The 19,078-nt window shown below is 42.8% G+C and overlaps 1 protein-coding gene across 1 annotated transcript in view; it reads right to left on the bottom strand.

Annotated features, from left to right (window-relative positions):
• Window positions 1–15,094: 15,094 nt before the first annotated feature.
• LOC144098170 (phospholipid-transporting ATPase ABCA1-like) overlaps window positions 15,095–19,078 on the bottom strand; it is a 109,430-nt gene continuing 105,446 nt past the window's right edge. The window contains exons 6-7 of the mRNA XM_077630690.1: window positions 15,511–15,645; window positions 15,095–15,109 (exon numbers count right to left, since the gene is read on the bottom strand). Of these exons, the coding sequence (XP_077486816.1) occupies window positions 15,095–15,109; window positions 15,511–15,645 (150 nt within the window). The remainder of the gene's footprint in view (window positions 15,110–15,510; window positions 15,646–19,078) is intronic.

Here is a 19,078-nt window from a genome sequence, read left to right as displayed (position 1 = left end):
TAAGTTGCATAAGCCAGGTTGAGCACCATGCTGTTACTGAATCCAGGTCAGATTGAAGGGATTGGCAATCGGTGTTATAATAAATTTTGCGATAAATTACACAATTATCAGCAAAAAGTCTGATATGGGAAGAAATGGAATCCGGTAAATCGTTGATAAATATTAGGAAAAGTAAAGGGCCAAGCACACTTCCTTGTGGGACGCCAGAGTGTACTTGACTGAAAGACGAATTGTGGTTATTGACAGCTGTAAATTGAGACCTGGAAAAGAGAAGAACTTTAACCCACGCAATGACAAGAGGGTGAATATAACCGGTTGTGAGGTACTTTGTCGAAAGTTTTAGAAAAATCAAGAAATATGGAGTCTACTTGAATGCCAGCATCAATCGATAAATGTATGTCTTGAATGATGAATTCGGCAAGTTGCGTTTCGCATGAGAAGCCTTTACGGAACCCATGTTGATATTTAAAGATAATGTTATGTTCTTGAATATAGTTAATTACCTGCGAGTGAATTACGTGCTCAAGAAGTTTACAAACAGTGCTAGTTAACGAAATGGGTCGGTAATTTAGTGGTGAGGAACGATCACCAGACTTGAAAATTGGCACAACTTTAGCTAGGCGCCAGTCCAGCGGAATCACGCCTGATGATAGAGATTGTGAAAAAATAGCGGACAAGATGCGATGAATACCATCAGATGAATCTTTGAGTATTTTGTTATTAAAGCCAAGGTGATCTGATGCTGATGTTGTTTTAAGCTTCCCTAGTAGGGATAAGATACCTGTCTCACTGATACATATTTCGGACATTGACGTATTAGAAGTGCTGACAGAAATAGGAGGTAGAGGGAGATCTTCACGGGTAAAAACGGATGTGAATGCGTTATTAAAAAGTTCGACGCATTCGGCCACTGGAACACTGCTGTCTTCAGCGTTGGTAAGAGTAATGTCAGGATGATTAGCCGGGTTTATTATCTGCCAGAACTTCCGTGGATTGTTTGTTAGCATTGCCGGTAGATCGTGTGTGAATAAGTGCCTACGTACAGATATCAACTCAGACTGATATTCCTTATCACATAGTTTGTACCGTTGCCAAGATTCGGAGTGTCTGTTCTTGTCGACTTGTCTGTAAAGGCGCTTTTTCTTCTTATTAAGGCGACGTAGATGCCTATTAAACCAAGGCGCTGTGTTAGTGCATGGGATACTGATGACTGGTATGAATCTGTCAATGAGAGTAGCAAGTTTCACGCTGAACAGGTTCCAGTTCGTTTCCACGGAGCGTGACGAAAAATCGTGAAGAAAATGATCGGCAAAGACTGACAACTGAGCGTTTATTTCACCGAAGTTTGCTCGGTTGTAGCTCCTTATTTGTTTAGTGCGAGTTACCTTTTTTGGGGGCACAAAATTCAGGTTACCCGTGATTATGGAATGGTCGGAAAGGCCTTCTAAGAGCGCAATGTTGGAGCAAAGGTAAGGATCACTTGTCAAGATAAGATCGAGGATATTGGCTGTAGTGGCGGAACGACGCGTAGGTTCAAAAATAAGTTGTTGCAAAGAGAAATCGAGACAGGACTGGAGGAAGGCCTGAGCTTCAGGATCATTGGCAGGAGCTGTTAATGACGACCAGTTAATAGCCGGAAAGTTAAAGTCACGAAGTAAAAGTAAGCTTGAATTCGGGAAACGACAAGTAAGATCGCTTAGTAAATTAGAAAACTGACTTGCGAATGAAGAATTCATGTCCGGAGGGCGGTAAATGACGCCAATGATGGCGACCGTGGGACCACAACTCAACTGGACCCATACCGATTCTAGGTACGACGTGACCTCGATAGGCACAGCAGTGAGCACTTTATTGACAGCCAGAAGGACACCGCCTCCTCTACGGCCCGTGCGGTCACAACGAAAAATGTTGAATTCGGAGTCACAGGCGAAAACGACATCATCAGGAACGATGTCGTTTAACCAAGTCTCGGTAAGCGCGATGACCGAGGAGCAGCATGAATCAATTAAAGAAGAAAGTGCTACGTTTTTAGAAAGAACACTCCTTATGTTAGTGTACAGAAAACTGACATCGTAATTGGAGCAACGCTGCGCGTTTGGCCTCACGGGTGGTTTGCCAGCCACTTTACGGGAACTGGAAGGGATGCGTCAGGCAAGGGACACGCGTACTGCGCTACTGGTTTGCTCATCCCAGAAATACGAGACACCATTGATAAGCAGTTTATCAAAAGACAAACGGAGCTTGTCACCTTCTTTTTTTTACTGATATGGCATACTTCCACAGTTGGCTGCGTTTCTCACGAACCGTTTTCGAGTAATCTCGCGAAATGCTGAAATCGGTATTTTTGAGTTTATAGCCCTTACTCATAAGCGTTTCGACTTCTTTTTCGTTGAACAGCTTTGCAATAATGGGTCTCTTTCTTTCCTGAGAAAAACGGCCTATGCGGTGAGCACGGGCTAAGGAAGACAACGTGATACCAAGTTTGCTAGAACAAAATTCGTTCGCATGACGCTCAGAGTCTTCCCAAGTTTCAGACTCATCAGTGTCCTGAACACCATGAAAAAGAATGTTAGACCGGCGGGAACGATTTTCCAGGTCGTCAAGTTTTACTTGAATGTTGGATACATCGTGTGTACAACTCGTGGCAGATACTGTGGTAGGCACTGACTGTTTTTTTAAGATGGCGAGAAAGAGAGACGAGTGAAAAAAAGAGATTAGTTCGAGCAAAGGTAGGCTCGACTTTCCGTTAGTAATCAGTGCGCAGAAACACGGCACGGGCCGGCGTCAAGGCAGAGAATGCTGCACTAAGAGAGGAAAACAATGCACTGCGTGCTGAGCTTGATGCCCTTAAGAAACGCCTAGCTGGCACGGAATTCCGTCTGACACAGACAGAGCAATACTCGAGAAACAAAAACATTGAAATTAAAGGCTTAGATGAAAAACCCGACGAGGACGTCACCAGCATTGTTTGTGATATTGGTGCGCTCGCTGGTGTGGCCATTGCCCCTGAGGACATTGAGGCTTGTCATCGCGTCCCGTCCAAGAATAAGCCCAGCTGCATTGTCGTTCAGTTCAGTCAGCGCCAAAAGAGGAATTCCTTACTCGAAAAAGCTAGAAAGCTGCGCCTTAAGAATTCCGACCTTGGCAACACTTCAGAATCCCCTGTGTTTGTTAATGAACATTTGTGCCCTGCTCTCAAGCTTCTTTTGGGAATGGCTGCTGCCAAAAAGCGTTCTTCTGGCTGGAAGTATGCCTGGTGCCGCAACGGAAAAATTTTCGCTAGAACGTCAGATGGCTCTGACGCATTGTTCATCAAGCAGGAAAGCGATCTTGAAAAGATGCAGTGAAAGTGTCCCTGTATCAGCTAGGACTTGCAAAAAGAAGGAAAAAGCAAACAAACAATGGAGCAGAACATGGAAACTAACGTTCGTTGGAGCTGCGCTGTTAGGTCTAAAAACGTTTCCTGTCAGGACGTTGAACGCGTGATGGTACCACTAATTCACAAAAAATGGAACGGTATACGGTGGAAGTTTTCAGACTTCCACACAACAGATTGCAACGAAGCTAACGTAGCACCAACGATTACGCTTCGAACGGAAACCAGAAACCCGCCTTCATCGCCCTTTTGTAACATGTACACTAGGTTTGCAGTTGATTACGACAGTGCACGTCTCTTTCTTTTGTGCTCGTGGGCGCTTGAAGTCCCCCTTTTTTTTACGCAGACCTTTAAAAGTTAAACCACTGCCGATATTGCTTGCACAAAGCATTCTCAATGAGTCGTCATATGTTGGCGCAGGTTTCTGCGTACATTTGATATCGAACAATCTGAATGCCAGCCTAATGCACCGCCTCTAGTATGAATGGTGCGCAACAGCGCTATGTTGTCTTTCCGCATATTTCAAGCGCTGGTCGATTGATAGCGTGTTGCCGAGATATAAATCTGTCCTAATTCCCTCACGATGGCTTCGTGTATGAGCGGCTTAGTTGACGCGACAGAGCTGGACGGCTGTGCATTGGGTGATTCTCGACAGTGTTTGAACTGCATTCATTTTAATCTGCGATCTGGCAGAAATAAGGATGGCGCTCTTGAGGTTTTCTTTAGCCAAGCCAATATTATATTTAAAGTATAGTGATGTTTTCAGAAACCTGGTTTGACTGTGAAGAGGACGTGATTAAGCTATCTGGCTACAAATCTTACTTTGTTAATCGTGTAGGTAAACGTGGTGGCGGTGTATCGATGCTCATTTCTAACGAAATTGAGTGCGAAGTTCTTGATGAGTTCTGTTGTGCTTCTACTGACTTCGAAGTGCTTGTACTAAAATCGCGCAAATACTTATTGTGTAGTTGTTATCGTCCACCATGCGGTGACGTCTCTTCATTTTTCACTTTCATGGATTCTTTGCTACAGTTTGTCAATGCTCAAAACCTCTACATTATATTGGGTGGAGACTTCAATATTAATTTTCTGGCTGAGAATAGCCCAAAGATGAAATTTGAATCCCTTTTAAATATTCACTCATGCCAAAATGTGATAACGTCACCTACACGGCTAGCAGCTGGCTCCCGAACACTTCTTGATCTTTTTATAGTTAACTTCGAAACTTGTCGTATTAAATCTGGTATCATTAATTACTCTTTGAGTGATCACCTTCCGATATTTCTCTCAGTGTATCACGATTTTAAAATCAATGCGAAATCTGAGCTGCCTTTGCTCCGCTGGCAAATCAATCCGCGCACGTTATCTAGCTTTCGTGAATGCATTGCAGAAGTAAACTGGAATGACGTCCTCTCTGAATATAATCCTGACGTAGCTTATGACAAGTTCTTAAAAAAGTTTTTGTCTTTGTATAATTCCTGCTTTCCGAAAAAAAGTTTTCATAGGTCAAAGAAAATCCGGAAACCGTGGGTAACGTCAGAACTGCTAAACCGCATTAAAAAGCGTGACTGGCTTTTCCGGAAATTTATCAAAAGAAAGCGCCCGGACGCGCTCGAAGCCTTTAAGAGGTATAGAAATCAAGTCACCAAAGAACTTCGTGCTGCTAGGAATCGTTACCACTATAATCTTTTAACTTCCTTGAATCAGCAATCAGGTCAGGTTTGGCGTAGATTGCACCAAATTTTCGGCAAATCTCCGGAGACGATCATAAAGCTAGATAATAATGGCGTAGAAATATCAGGGGAGAGATTAGCCAATACTTTCAATGACCACTTCCTTTCTCTGGCCTCAGTGTCGTCCGGCGGAGACTACTCAGCTTTCATGAAACCTTCTTGCCCACAAGCTGTGTTTTTGGAGCCGGTCTCGGAAACTGAAATAATAACTACGTTTGCGAGCCTAAAAAACAGCACCTCCACTGACATAATGGGCCTTCAAGTGAAGCCTGTAAAACATGTAATAGACTTAATTGCCCATACATTGGTGCATATATTCAACATCTGCCTTTCATCAGGGGTGTTCCCCCGGAGTATGCAGTATGCCAAGGTAACCGTAATATATAAAAAGGGCGACCGAAACAACCTTTCTAATTACCGTCCGATTTCAATACTTCCAGTTTTTTCGAAAGGACTTGAGAAAGTTATTCTCAAACGACTAACTTCTTTCACCGATCACTGTAACATCTTAGCTCCCGCGCAATATGGCTTCAGAAAAAATAGGTCCACTGAATTAGCGCTACTTACGCAAAAAGAAATTATCCTGGAAAGTTTTGAAAACAAAAACATGGTCCTTGGTGTCTCCCTTGACTTTACAAAAGCCTTTGACTATATTAGTCACCGTATACTGATTGAAAAGTTGGAGTGTTATGGTATTCGCGGTGTAGCCCTTCAGTTAATTTCATCCTACCTTGAACACCGATCACAGTGTGTTGTGATAACAGGGCATTCTTCCACCGTAAAACCGGTTAAACTAGGCGTTCCGCAAGGAAGCATTCTAGGTCCTTTTCTATTTGTTTTATATATAAATGACATAGTAAACACTGACCCAACGGCCAAGTACATAATTTATGCAGACGATACAAGTTTATTCTTTTCCGGCTCTTCCGGTGCAGATTTGTCCCGTCGTGCTAATCGTGCACTTCGTATAGTTTGCACCTGGGCAGCAAAAAATGGGTTGAAGTTAAATATTGGAAAAACCAAGGCTGTTATGTTTCATCCAAAAAATAAACTTTATGTACTACCACCAATTCTAATTGAGGGTATAGAGATAGAGGTTGTGCAGAGTTTCAAGTCGCTCGGTGTTATTTTTTCTTCAAATTTGTCCTGGGATCAGCACATAAATGACCTCATCAAAAAACTTTCGAAAACTGTTGGTCTCATGCGGCGTCATTGTTTTACTTTTCCAAGAGCAGTTAATATTCTGCTTTACAACTCTTTATTCTCATCCACGCTCAACTACGGCGCACTTGTATGGGGAACCACAAGCAAAAATAATATTAATGATCTTCCCATGCTACAGTAACGTGCCATCCGCATAATTTGTAAAGCACCCTATTTAAGCCATACGAAGGACATGTACAGGCAGCTGAACATTGTTAGTGTAGAATCTATGTACACCTATAGACTGTCTAAACAATATAAATTAGAAGAATCTAAAAATATAAATGCATTAAAATTGCTGGGCGGACTGGAAAAGCACACTCCTACCTACCCAACGCGCAAGCCCGAACAATGGAATGTGAGTAAATGCCGTACGGGTTATGGAAATCAAATGTTGAAATTCCAACTGCCGACAATGCCAAATGATTTCTTGAAGGACAAGAACACAGATATACAATCTATTTCATTGAAAAACCTACGAAAGAAATTTGTATGGAATTAGAATGTGAACATGTTTTTCTTATTCTTTGGAACCATTTGTTTTTTTTTTGCATTTACTTCTGTATCTCTACTTTTTACCAGATATATTTCAACTATCTTATACGGGAGTCTAGGTTTGTGCACGCTTCTATATGTTATGTAATAATTTCATTACCTGTATGTCTTATTGATGTATGCCCAACTTGGACTGGGCATATATATATATATATATATATATATATATATATTATTACTGCAGCAATAGCTGCAGATTGCGTTCCCAAAATCCAAATGCTGTGTTTTCTTTTCTCTTTTTTTTCCTCTTTATATTTTTACCATGCGCTGCCTCTGTTTGCCATGTATTGGGGTGCGGGCCTAGTCAAGCCTATGTCAGGCTTTTTGTCTGTACTCCAAACATCCTTGAGATGTATAATAAAGATTGTATTGTATTGTATTGTTATATGGTACACAGCAAAAGAAGTGTGTCTGTGCTATAACTTGTGGAAAACAGGCTCAATCGGAAACATTTTCTGTCTTTCCAGCAAAGATAAGTTCAGATTCTTTTTTATTTATGTACACGATGTTCGTGAGTAATTCTTTGATATAACAGGGCGGCTTTATTTTTCAAAGGCTCCAGTTTCGTTCCTAAGTGCGTTTGATGTGGGTTTGAAATCAAGGAGGCGTATTCCACTTTCAAGCGCACTAATGTATCGTAAGCTGAAAGCTTTGTTTCTGCGTTTGCTAAGCGAAGATTACGTCTATGGAAGCCCAGTGATCTAGATGCCCTGTTAATAATCGCACCTCTGCGGCAGTTCCATGAAAGCTCGGATGGTGAGTGAACCCCTGACCACTTGATGATGGGTATGGATTCTATGGGAGTATTGCTCAGAGTGTAACGGCAGTATACGATGCTAGAAGTTGCGGCAAGTTTGTTCAGTTTTTTAATGCAAAAATTGCCGTTTGCCATTGTCCGAACCACTTATTATATTAATCTTGTTAACGTCTCATTGTAAATTAGTTGTGTCGGAAGGGCTTGTATATCATGCCGCCGAGTGCAAATAACCTTACTGTAGATGCAGGTTATTATCTTTATCGTTAATATAAGCCGAAAATAAGATTGGTTCAAGCAAGGACCCTCGAGGTAGCCAGATTTAATATGGGAGACAAATTATGAACGACCATTTACAAAGACAGATTGGAGGCGATTGGTTAAAAATCTTCTGATCCACAAGTAAACCGTCAAATTTATGTTCAGATTTTCATTTTTTTCATTACACTTATGTGTGGAACTTTATCGAAAGTTTTCCCGAAATCTACAAATACGGCTTGAATTTTTTAAAGTGCGTATGGACAGCGAAATAAATGTCAGTAACTAACTTTGACAGTTTGTCTCGCAAGAACGAATGTTTAGGAAGCGGTGCTTGATGGTAAAAAAAAAAATCCTCTGATAGCAGATCAAATTATGGGCTTTAGTAATATGCAAGTGGCGTTCGATAAGGGCTGGGACTGTAATTTCATGGTTTAGAAGATCGGGAGATCAGAAAACGGGTACGATACGAGCAATCTTCCAGTAGTTTTGGAGACAACCCGCATGAATGGACTGCTGAAATATAGTGACACACATAAACTAACGTTCAAAAGGTTCTCGATATTTCTAGGAGTCAGAGTTACAGCTCCCCCTCCCCCTCCCGCTCGTCACGAAAAATAATAATATGCTAATGGACTGAATCCAGAGTGCCAAAATCCTCCTCTGCCAGTTGTTTCGGCCCGCTGGTAAGTTAGCAAAGCACAGCGCGGTAGGCCACTGGTTCAAGCATGCTCAGATATAATCGTTTTATCACCTTGTTATGCACAGCTTCCGGTAAAAACTTGCCGGCTTAGGAAAGCTGGCTTCTCTGAGAGGTTGACGGTTTCAGGTGCCAGCCTCTTTAAAAATTACAATAAATACAAAAAGGCTTCCCTATTCAAATTTTCGACGATGTGAAATGGAATCTGCTCCTTATAATGTCTCCGCCTCTCGCATTATTGTTGACGTCATCATACTGAATGTTGAAAGTTATGACCGGCTATAACTGTCACTAATTTGTGTCGTATAAGAAGCATTAAAGCTTTTTGGCCGTGATTAGGAAGGTGTTGTCAACTAAAAAAAAGTTCGTAAATGCTTTTATGGCGACACTTGGAATATGCCTTTGAATAAAGTTTTTTAGAGGCTGATTATTTTAAATGTGGTGCTTGCTACTTCGTGCTCGTTTCGCTCACTTCCCCCATGCACTAAGGGTGTGTCTGTCACATATTAGTAGATAAATAAGGTTATCCTGTTGAACTGATACTCAAGTAATAGGGCTGTTGCTTTCGTTCACAGGACCGACAAACGAGGCACTAGAAAAAACCAGGTGCCTAATTAACCGTGTTGAAGAGTGAATGTGCTTACTATCTGAAGAGTTAAACTAAGGTAATGACAGTATATCGTGATTACTATCCCCCAGATAAGTCTGAAGCATAGAGTTCCTTACTATTACCTAGAGGGAAAGCTGGCGCCTCGTCTATTGGTGTTTGCATCATGATTCCATGGGCGCTCTAAGCATCATGGACCGATGCGCTACCGACTGCAGAACCACAACTTTTGGTAAAAAAAATAACCAAGAAATAAACGTTGTTGGATAATAAAGAATGTCCAAACTTTCAATATCATGTTTATAAATTGCAACAAACGAGGAGAAAAGCATTGCAAATTTTGCCGAAAATTAGAGATGGCTTGCAGTCCTATTATTGGACAAGTATTGCACACTACAGAAGCCAATATTTCGTGCTAAACCGGCGCACTTTTAGAAACAAATGTGTTTAAAAAAATGTTTCTGCTTAACCACTGTAAGGGGATTTTTTTAATGGCATTTCGGGAAACAGAAACCTTTTATTCGCGTCGTTTTCTGTTACATTTTCGCTGCGATGACCTTTGCGCACTACGTTCGCGCCAAAGTAGTCTGCGCGCAGTGCGCGCCATGGACGGAATAAGACATATCTCAGTAACGCCACTCTGTGTTCGAGAAAAATCCCATTATCCGCGCTATGTAGCTCACCGTCCCATGATGCTTTTAGCGTCCATGGTGGCTGAAGTGCAGCGCCGCCAGCTTTCCCTCTAGGTAATGGAGAGTTTTAGTTCACGTACGTAGAGGCTTCACGTACGTAGAGCTCTTACGGGTGACCAGTGCGCATGCGCAGAACGCAGAGGGTCTGCGCGAGTCTCACGTACGTACGTGAGATTCTCAATTTTACGTTGCGGTCTTTGCGTTGCTTGCGTACGTAGCGTTGGCAAACATGGCGGCGCCCTGCCCACCCACTTCACAGAAAAATAGCTTCGTCGCTAATCCCTCGACGCGATATCGTATTCTAAACTTTTGTATTCGCCTTCCATTTTCCCATTCTTACCCTGGCATAAAGTTTCAAGCGACAAATAGCTTTTGTTTTTCAGACACAAAGGCTATTTTCCAGCTGTAAAGCCTAACCAAGCGGCGCTCCGACGCAGTTCGACTACTTTGGCTTTCACTCGTCTTGTCTTAGAGTGGCTACAGCAGTGTCTGCATCTGTCGGTAGATGGCAGGAAGTTGACAGCCGTCCGGCGCGGACGCTTGTTACGGTGCTCTTCAGATTACGCGGCGATCGGGACCGGACGGACAGACGACTACGAGAGCGCCGTGACTACGACAAATAGACGACTTCTTTCCTTTAATATTTTGAGAGTTTAGATTTAGGCTAGCTTTAGATCTAGGCTGGTTAGGTGAAGTGCTCGCGAAAGTGCAGGTTAGTGCCCTAACGGCCTAGTCTGTTCCGGCAGGCCGCTATAGATTGGCAGGGCAGGGCAGGTGGTTAGTATTTTTCTACGTGATCGGCTTTTGCGGTAGGCAGAATTTTATTTGAGCACGTGGTTGCAAGTGTTTTTTTTTCTAGCATTTTGTGACAATAATACAGTACTGCTAAGATGGTCAAGCAACTGAAGGTTAAATGCGAGGAGTGTGAGGCGTCGGTGAATTTGAAAGACACCCGGTTCAAATTTGTAGAGGAGGCCGAAAGCGCGGAATATATGTGCAAATGATGCGTATTAGGTGCACGCCTAGACAGGCTGACGAAGCGAACACCAGCCAAGCGTTACATATGGATGCTCTAGAAAAAGAGCTACAGGTAGAGAGGGCAGAGACGCGGAAACTCCAAGAGCAGCTTAGAGAATTCTTGGAAGCACAAATGGCTGACACCGCCATGCGAAGTCACAATGGCGGACATTCCAGCGTCAGTCACGTGTATGGGGCCTGCACTGGCATGGACAGCAATGGGAAAGTAGGTAAGGCAGGTTCAGACAGGAGCCGCTACGCACACGTGGCAGCTAGGAATTCCGGAGGCGATGGAGAGGAGGGGAACAAGCTAACCCCAAGGAATGAGGTCACAGTCAATGATAAGAGGCAGAATAATCCGGAAGTTAGGAGGGAGGAAGGAAATACCCTAGTGCTTGTCGGTGGTAACTCAAATATGAGTAGGTGCAAAAGAACTATTATGGAGTGTGTAATGAGTGATAAGAGGGTAGCAGTCGGGGAATTCCCAGGCAGGACAATGGACGCAGTACTGAGAGAGAAAAGAAGCGAACTTTCTGAGAATGTTGCAGAGCGCAATTTGGTAGTGGTAGCGGCGGGGCTAAATGATGTCTTGAATGGTGAAGAAGCAAAAGTAGTGTAAAGATTAGCGGAGGGAGTTGACGATTTAAGGGCAATAGCACAGCAAGTCCAGATCGTAGTGTGCACAGTGCCGGAGGTGCAAGGACGGAATGGAGAAATTGCCAAAGGCGTTGTGGCTGTTATTCGAAAGAAAAGGAAGTCAAGCCGGGAGAAAGGCTTTGAAGTGGCAGACATAAACAGGGAAGTGCATAGAGCAGTCTTTGGTGGAAGCTTTACATGAGATGGCATCCACTTTATGGAAAGCTAGGAGCCGAGATAAGCTGGCGCATGGCAGACCGAGCAGTAGCTTTTTTATGGGGTCCACTGCGGCTCAGGGCGTAGGTGTAGGTAGAAGCAAAGTAGAAATTGTAACAATGGAGGCTGACGCCAGAAAAAGGGCCACTAGGAAGTCCAGGAAGAAAACTACAAAAAAGAAATTTAACCCCAGGATCAGGTGCATAAACGTGCAAGGCGGTAAAAAGAAAGCAAAATGGATAGAACTAGAACAGCAGTTAAAGGACGAAGAAGTAGATGTATGCGCGCTATGCGAGGCACATTTCAGGGATCTAGAAGACCCACCTTTTATTGATGGCTACGTCTAGGAAGGGAGCAACAGAACAACAACGGATAGGAAGGGAGGAGGAGTAGGTATGCTGATACATCAAGGAACAAATTGGCAAAGAATAAAGTCAACTTGCAAGCAACATCTCTGGGTATCAGGTACAATTGCCGGTAAAAGGACATGGCCAGGAATAGTTCATTTAGGAACAGGGGACAAATGCAGGCAAGAGAACACGGATCTAGTTAAAAGTCTCCATGACGATATAAAATGGTTTGGAGTAGGAGCCGATAATATTCTGCTGTGTGACAGAATGGCCACATCGAGGATCTGAATGCATACATAACGGGAAGTTGATGCTAGACATCTGTGAGCGAGACAACCTAGTTATTTTAAATAGAGAAACCTTGTGTGAGGAACAAATTACGTGCGAATCCCGCAACAGGCAAACGACCATTGACTACTGCTTAATATCGCAGGGGATGTAAAGCAAGCTCTCAATAATGGAAATAGACGAAGAGGGGAAGTACAGCCTCGGAAGTGATCATAAGCGTATTAGTCCACTGTTGGGAGCAATGGTCAAAGGATAAATGCAGGGAAGTCAGAAGGAGTACGAAAAATTAAATGACGAAGAAGTAGCGCAAATAGCGACGGTTATAGAGGAAGCAATAGAGAAACATACCATAGAAAAGTGGGATTGTATTCAGCTAGCACTATTTATTTGCACAAAAATACAAGATGTAGAGGAGTAAACTGCTGGAGAGGAAAGAGGAAGCCATGAAGTTAATGAAATAAGGAAATTAGGGAGGCCATCGATAAACGACGGTTGGCATCACGGGAACACAAAGAAGTAAAGAGGGCGGAGTTATCTGCAAAGAAAATAGGACACAAATGGGAATCTTATCGACAAAAAAAAAGAAGGGCAGGTCCTCGTCCAAGCTCAAGTAAAGCAGTCCTCTGATCGCTGGCTGGCTGAAGTTCGCGATACAACTAAAGGGGGGTCAAGAAAATTCTGGAGCCATATAAGCTGGCTGGGTAATGTGAAACACAGAAAGTAGGAACCGATTCAGGACACCGAGGGAAAATGTTTAGAGGGAGATGACGCTGTGAGCTGGATTGCCTCAGTTATAGTTGAGTCATTTAGGAAAGACGATAGGGTAATCGCCCCAAATGAGGTAGCAACACAGGATAGCGCAAGAGAAAACGCTTTAAACCTGACCAATCTTAACTAGAAAAATGCGGAAGCAAATATTCCAAAATGCACGTCCGCAGGAATAGACGAAATTCCAATCAAGTTAATGAATGAACTTGGCCCAAGAGGCAAGGAAACGCTGATAAGAGCATTGGAGGTAGTCATAACAAATAAGAAAATTCCGCACAGCTGGAAACAGTAAAATTGATTTATAAAGGGAAAGGAGACAAGACGAACACAAAATCGTACCGACTGATTACGATAACATCAGTTATATACAGGCTGGCGATGCAGCCGGTAAGATTAAAAATGAAGTCATGAGTACAAAGTATTACAATACTTTGAGAACATTAGAACGGGTTAAGAAGTGGTAGGCGCTTAGATGATAGTCTGTTCGCGCTTACCCAGTGCATAGAAATTATTAAGGCGGAAAACGTACCTCTGTATTTAGCCTTCCTGGACATAAGCGGTGAGTACGGCAACGTGAACAGGGAACTCCTGCGGAACATATTAAAAGATGAAGGTATCTGTCATGAGGTAATTGATTTTCTACAGGAAATATATCGAGAAAACTAAGTTCAAATAACATGGGAAGCAAATAGGAGTACGACAACTGTCGAGGTACACAAAGGATTAAGGCAAGGTTGTCCTCTGTCACCGCTACTGTTCATACTTTATGTGATAAGCATGAAAAGAAAGCTACAAGGAAGCAATCTAGGTTATAATCTGTCGTACAGATTAGGTGGAATGGTTGTTGAGCAACGACTACCAGGTTTAATGTATGCGGACGATATTGTACTCTTAGCAGACAGCCAGGAATATTTGCAAACTCTGGTTAATTGCTATGGAGACGGAGACAATCTTGGTTTCAGTTTTAGCGCAACTAAGTCAGGCGTGATGGTTTTCAACGGTACAACTGATCAGGAGCTTACGATACAAGGCATTAAATACCCCGAGTGGCCGAATACAAATATCTCAGGGTATGGGTAAACAAAGGGCATATGTACACGGAAAAACACGAACAGTCTCTCATAGCAAAAGGGCGAAGAGATGCCGGAATAATGACACATAGGGCATTGTGGGTGTACAACAGGTATGAAGTCCTCAGAGGTATTTGGAAAGGAATAATGGTGCCGGGGCTTACTTTCAGGAATGCGGTTCTATGCTTAAAAGCTGGAGTTCAGTCGCGATTAGAAGTAAATCAGAGAACTGTTGGAAGATTAGCACTAGGTTCCCACAGGAAAACCACACACGAGGCAGTACAGGGGCATATGGGCTGGGCAACGTTCGAAGCACGGGAAGCTCAGAGTAAAGTACTATACGAAGAACGCCTGAGGAAATTGGACGATAACTGGTGGGGAGCTGAAGTATTTGAATGCCTATACAGAAAGAGCGTTGACTCACAGTGGCGGAAACGAAGTAGAAAGCTGAGCAGTAAGTTTGCCAGATACGAGAAAGGAGAAAGAAAGAGCATTACACGACAGGTTAAAAACGCGGAAGGTAAAAATTAGAAAAATAGAAAAGAAGCATAGTGTGGAACTATATATATCGATACGGGAAACAGCAGATCAGGAAGTAAGTGTTTTATGATAACTCAAGAGGCAGTGCCTTACTCTTTGAAGCTAGGTCAGGATGTGTTAGGACGCGCAGGAATAAAAAGAAATTCACGAAGGAGATGACACATGTACTGTGTGGGGTAAATATGTAGAAACAATAGAACACCTCATTCTAAAATGTGATGGTATCCATCCCGATGTAGACGCTGGCACAGTTACTCTTCCTGAGGCCCTAGGGTTTAGAGATAACAATGGTAGTGTAAATAAATGTGCGATGGATATTAGCAAAAAGCGATTAGAAGATTGGTGTCTGAAAATCAGAGAGGTGACATAAGGTCAATAGTGTAGGAAGACGTGTTTAGAGAAAATGGCGAATTTTAGCAACTTACAACACAGTTAAACAAAAATAAAGGAAAAAAAACGGTGAGTATGGTGGCAGCTGCCATCACCCTGTTTCAAAGGGAACGCTCCTACCTTCCATCCATCGAACCATTGGCGTCTGTCATGCATGTGCAACTGAAAGGGTTTGAAAAGACATGCGCGTATGCTATATAGACTTGACACGTTTGCGTACGTGAACTCTGTACGTACGTGAAACTAAGGCTGGCTAATAGTAAGAAACTCTATTGTCTGAAAGGTATTCAGTTCGTACTGAAAGCGCGTGCTGAGTCGCATTGTTGTGAGAATTGAGTGCTGTTCGCGCATGCTCGCCTTGGTCAGCTTGTAGATGACCAGGTGCGCCTGCTTCTGCTCGCGCAGGGCCTCGAAGAGGGTCGCGTTCTCCTTGACCTCTGCGAGGTTGTCTTCCGTGACGCCCACAGAGCGCCAGAAGCCCCAGTACGAGGGCTGCGGAGGAGCAAGCTCATCGTGATCCACTTCGCACAGTGCAGAGGGAGCTACGTGTTAACAACGCGGATTCTTTAGTGCAAGCAGAAATATCTTCACCGTCAGGATTACGTCGACTGGAGGGGCCGTCCCATGCCACCTGCAGCCGACCTACTCTGGCAGCTATCCTCATCTCTCCCCAGTTAGCTTCGCTTTTTTCCTCATGGAATGCGCCGCGCTACCTGCAACGACAATCTCGTGTCCATTTTTTGCTCTTAATTTCCTCCAGAATATCATTAAGCCGCTTTTGCTCCCAATTCATTACGCCCTTTTCAAGTCTCCTAAGGGTGCGAACATTCTTTTGCTTTGCATTGCACGTTGCTGCTGTAATTCATTTACAAGTGTACGAATTATAAGTGTAAGTTCCTGCCCACTGGTGAGTACTGGCAGGATGCAAATTTACGTAGTAGCTTTCCAAGAGATATGAGCCAGTTATTGCTAATAAATTTACCTCATAGTGGTAGCATTGCAAGCAGGTGTTATTATGATGATAATTTCTATCGCATGCTCTGAATGTGCGCACTGTTCTTGGCCTGAGCTGATACCTTCTTTAGTACTTCTAATGCCTCGCTACTTATCCCAGGTGTTTCTTTATCCGCGCAGATTTTCTTTAAAAGTCTTTTTTAAAAAGTGATTTGCGCCGGTGGATTTTACTGGACGGTGGGCATTATGCATCTGATAGAGGTCAAGAATTAAACGGTCATGTAACTAAATTTCACCACAAAAATGAATTAAGACCGTCAACATCGAAGCTGAGCCCAGTTCTTAAATTTTATTTATCGGCAATGAGCGTGAAAATATCGAACGTCAACTGACCGTCAACTAAACGTATAACACTGACCTGCAAGGTCGTTCAGTTGGCTTCCAGCTTATAAAATGGTATCTCTACGCGTAGTATCGTCTCGAAAATTGCGGCAACTGCTTTTACGCCATACAGTACAAAAATGGCACCCATATTTGCTACATTCAAAATGTGAGCGACATTGTGAGCTAACTAAACGACCTTTCGTGTCATTACTTTTTAGGTTCCATGTCTCGAAGCACATTGCCTTATAAAAAAAGTTAATGTAAATAAAATATCAGATATTCTGCTCATAAAACCAAAACAAATCAGTTCACAATACATTTTCGTTCATTATGCATTTATTCTTGATCTTTAACAGATAGATAATGTCCGTCATGCTTTACAGGGCGTTCTGTATTTATCTGTCTCCACAGCAAAAAAATTCTCCTGCACAAGCTACTTGTCTTTTTGGTCTAACGCACAAGCCATAGAGTACCTTATGCTAGTCTGCGCTTTTTCATATACCATTTAAACGTCGGAACCTGCCTGAACTGTCGTCTGCTCGGAGAATTTTCTTTTAGGCAAGTGGAGAAGAAGATTTTACAGGCTGCGCCACCGTGGGTACTGCGAGACCTACCTATTGATTTCCTCGCAGTTCGCCAGATGACACAGCCTCTCACATCGACTATCCAACTCACCTTGAGAAAAAATCTGCGCGCAGACGACTCCAGTTTTTCACCGATTCCGCGCAGTGCAGGCGAGTTCCGATGTTAAATTATTTATCAAAAACGCAGACTATCATGGCTACCGTGTGGTCTGTGCTTGAGCGGAAATAGACCAGTGGTTTGCGCAAGAGAATTTTTTACAAACCAGACAGATAAATTTAGGACACCCTGAAGAATCCGCCTGCTTGAAGAGCATTGTCTTATATCTCACGTGTTATTAAAGAGGCATCTATACTGATTAAAAAAGCACCCTATATATAAGAATTCTTTTTTCCGAAGCGAGCCAAATTTATTTAAAGGCAAACTGAGAAAAGCCCAATACATTGCTATCTGCGCAGAACGTAGCTCTAACCGTTGTATTGATATATATGCTTATGTTAGTAAGAGCAACTCTACACCACGATGTAATGAAAAATTATCTGAAAAGATTTGTTGATATCAGCATGTGAACTTTGTTTTTGACTATTTTGAATTAGATACTTTGGATTCGTCCCAATATTGTTCAGAAAAATCTTCCTACAGTTTTTTTTTCCGAATACTGTTTATGATAATGCTTAAAATACATCTCAAAAACAATTTGAACATTAACTGTGTGCAATCAGGAACACAGCTGTGCTTGAAAACAAGCAAGTGAGAACAGCAGGATTCTCTTGCAAATACTGACGTGAAGACCTTTTTAAATGCTCACACTTCAGCAACGATCAACTAAACCTGCTAGAATTTATGCGGTCTTGACTATATTGCAATTCAATGCCGCGATGTAAATTCATAAGTTGTAATCAGATGGTAGACGCGCACAGGACAAAAAGCAATACTATACAATATTTATTCCGTACAATCAAAAACACAATACACGTAACAGGCCTGCAAACGCCTCAGAGGACTTGACTGGCAGTGCCTGGCAATCAGAAAACAAAAAAATGCAGAAAGTTGTTACTGAAGATTGCAGTATGAAAGACAAAAAGTATACAGATGATTGAAAAAAAATAAGTACTTCATAGCAGTATTTTTATCTCTTGTTTGGTGTTTGTATTTAAAACAGGCGCTGGAAATTTGTTAAATATTGTTGGAACATAATATTGTCGCGTCTGTTTTTCATATTTTGTTAAAGCCTTAAGGATTATGAACGATTGGACTACCAATAGGTCAACCGCTATTGTTGCATCCTCTTTGCCACTGAAATTTCGCTCGTAAGAGTGCATTTATGAAATAACTGTCAACTAGCCCAACTAAAGTCTTTAACGCTGCTGTAGCAAAGGCGCATCTTTTCTTCATTGGAGACCTGGCTGATGATCCCATCGTTATCGTAATCTTCTGGGTTCAGATATTGTGCCCACCTCTTCAAATCAGTATTTTAGCAGCGCGGAAATACGAAGGCAAGAGCTAAGACGGAACTCAACGCAGGCTCTCAACTAGAACTGATTTTATTTACAGGAAAATAAAACATATACACGTCAGATAAAACAAAAATACAAGAAAACCATTCCTTCTGCGAACATAGAGATCACACTGTCATTTATTTTTATATGGCACAAAAGCAAAAAGAAAAGAACTCTCACCAAAGAGAACCTCCCATATTGCTTTCTCGAAGGTAAGCAGTTGCAAAGAAAATATATCTCATTACCACGAAGGCTTACAGAAGGCTTTGCGAAACACACGTTCACCTGTTTTAACGCGACAGCGTTAAGGGCCCCGTGTCGCAGAAAAGCCGGCGTCGTCGGCGTCGGCGGCGTTGGCCGTGAGCGAAAAATTCCTCCTCCCCATCCTCCTCCTCCTCGCAATGCACCCCACTGCCCCAACAGATAGCGCGCGACGGCAGCGATTCCCGCTCGTCTCGTTCGGGCGCAGTGGGGCTGTGCGGGCACGCAGGAATCACGTGGTGAGC

Source organism: Amblyomma americanum, chromosome 7 (genome assembly GCF_052857255.1).
Source record: "Amblyomma americanum isolate KBUSLIRL-KWMA chromosome 7, ASM5285725v1, whole genome shotgun sequence".
Classification (NCBI taxonomy): Eukaryota; Metazoa; Arthropoda; class Arachnida; order Ixodida; family Ixodidae; genus Amblyomma; species Amblyomma americanum.
This window is presented reverse-complemented; position numbering and strand designations above follow the sequence as displayed.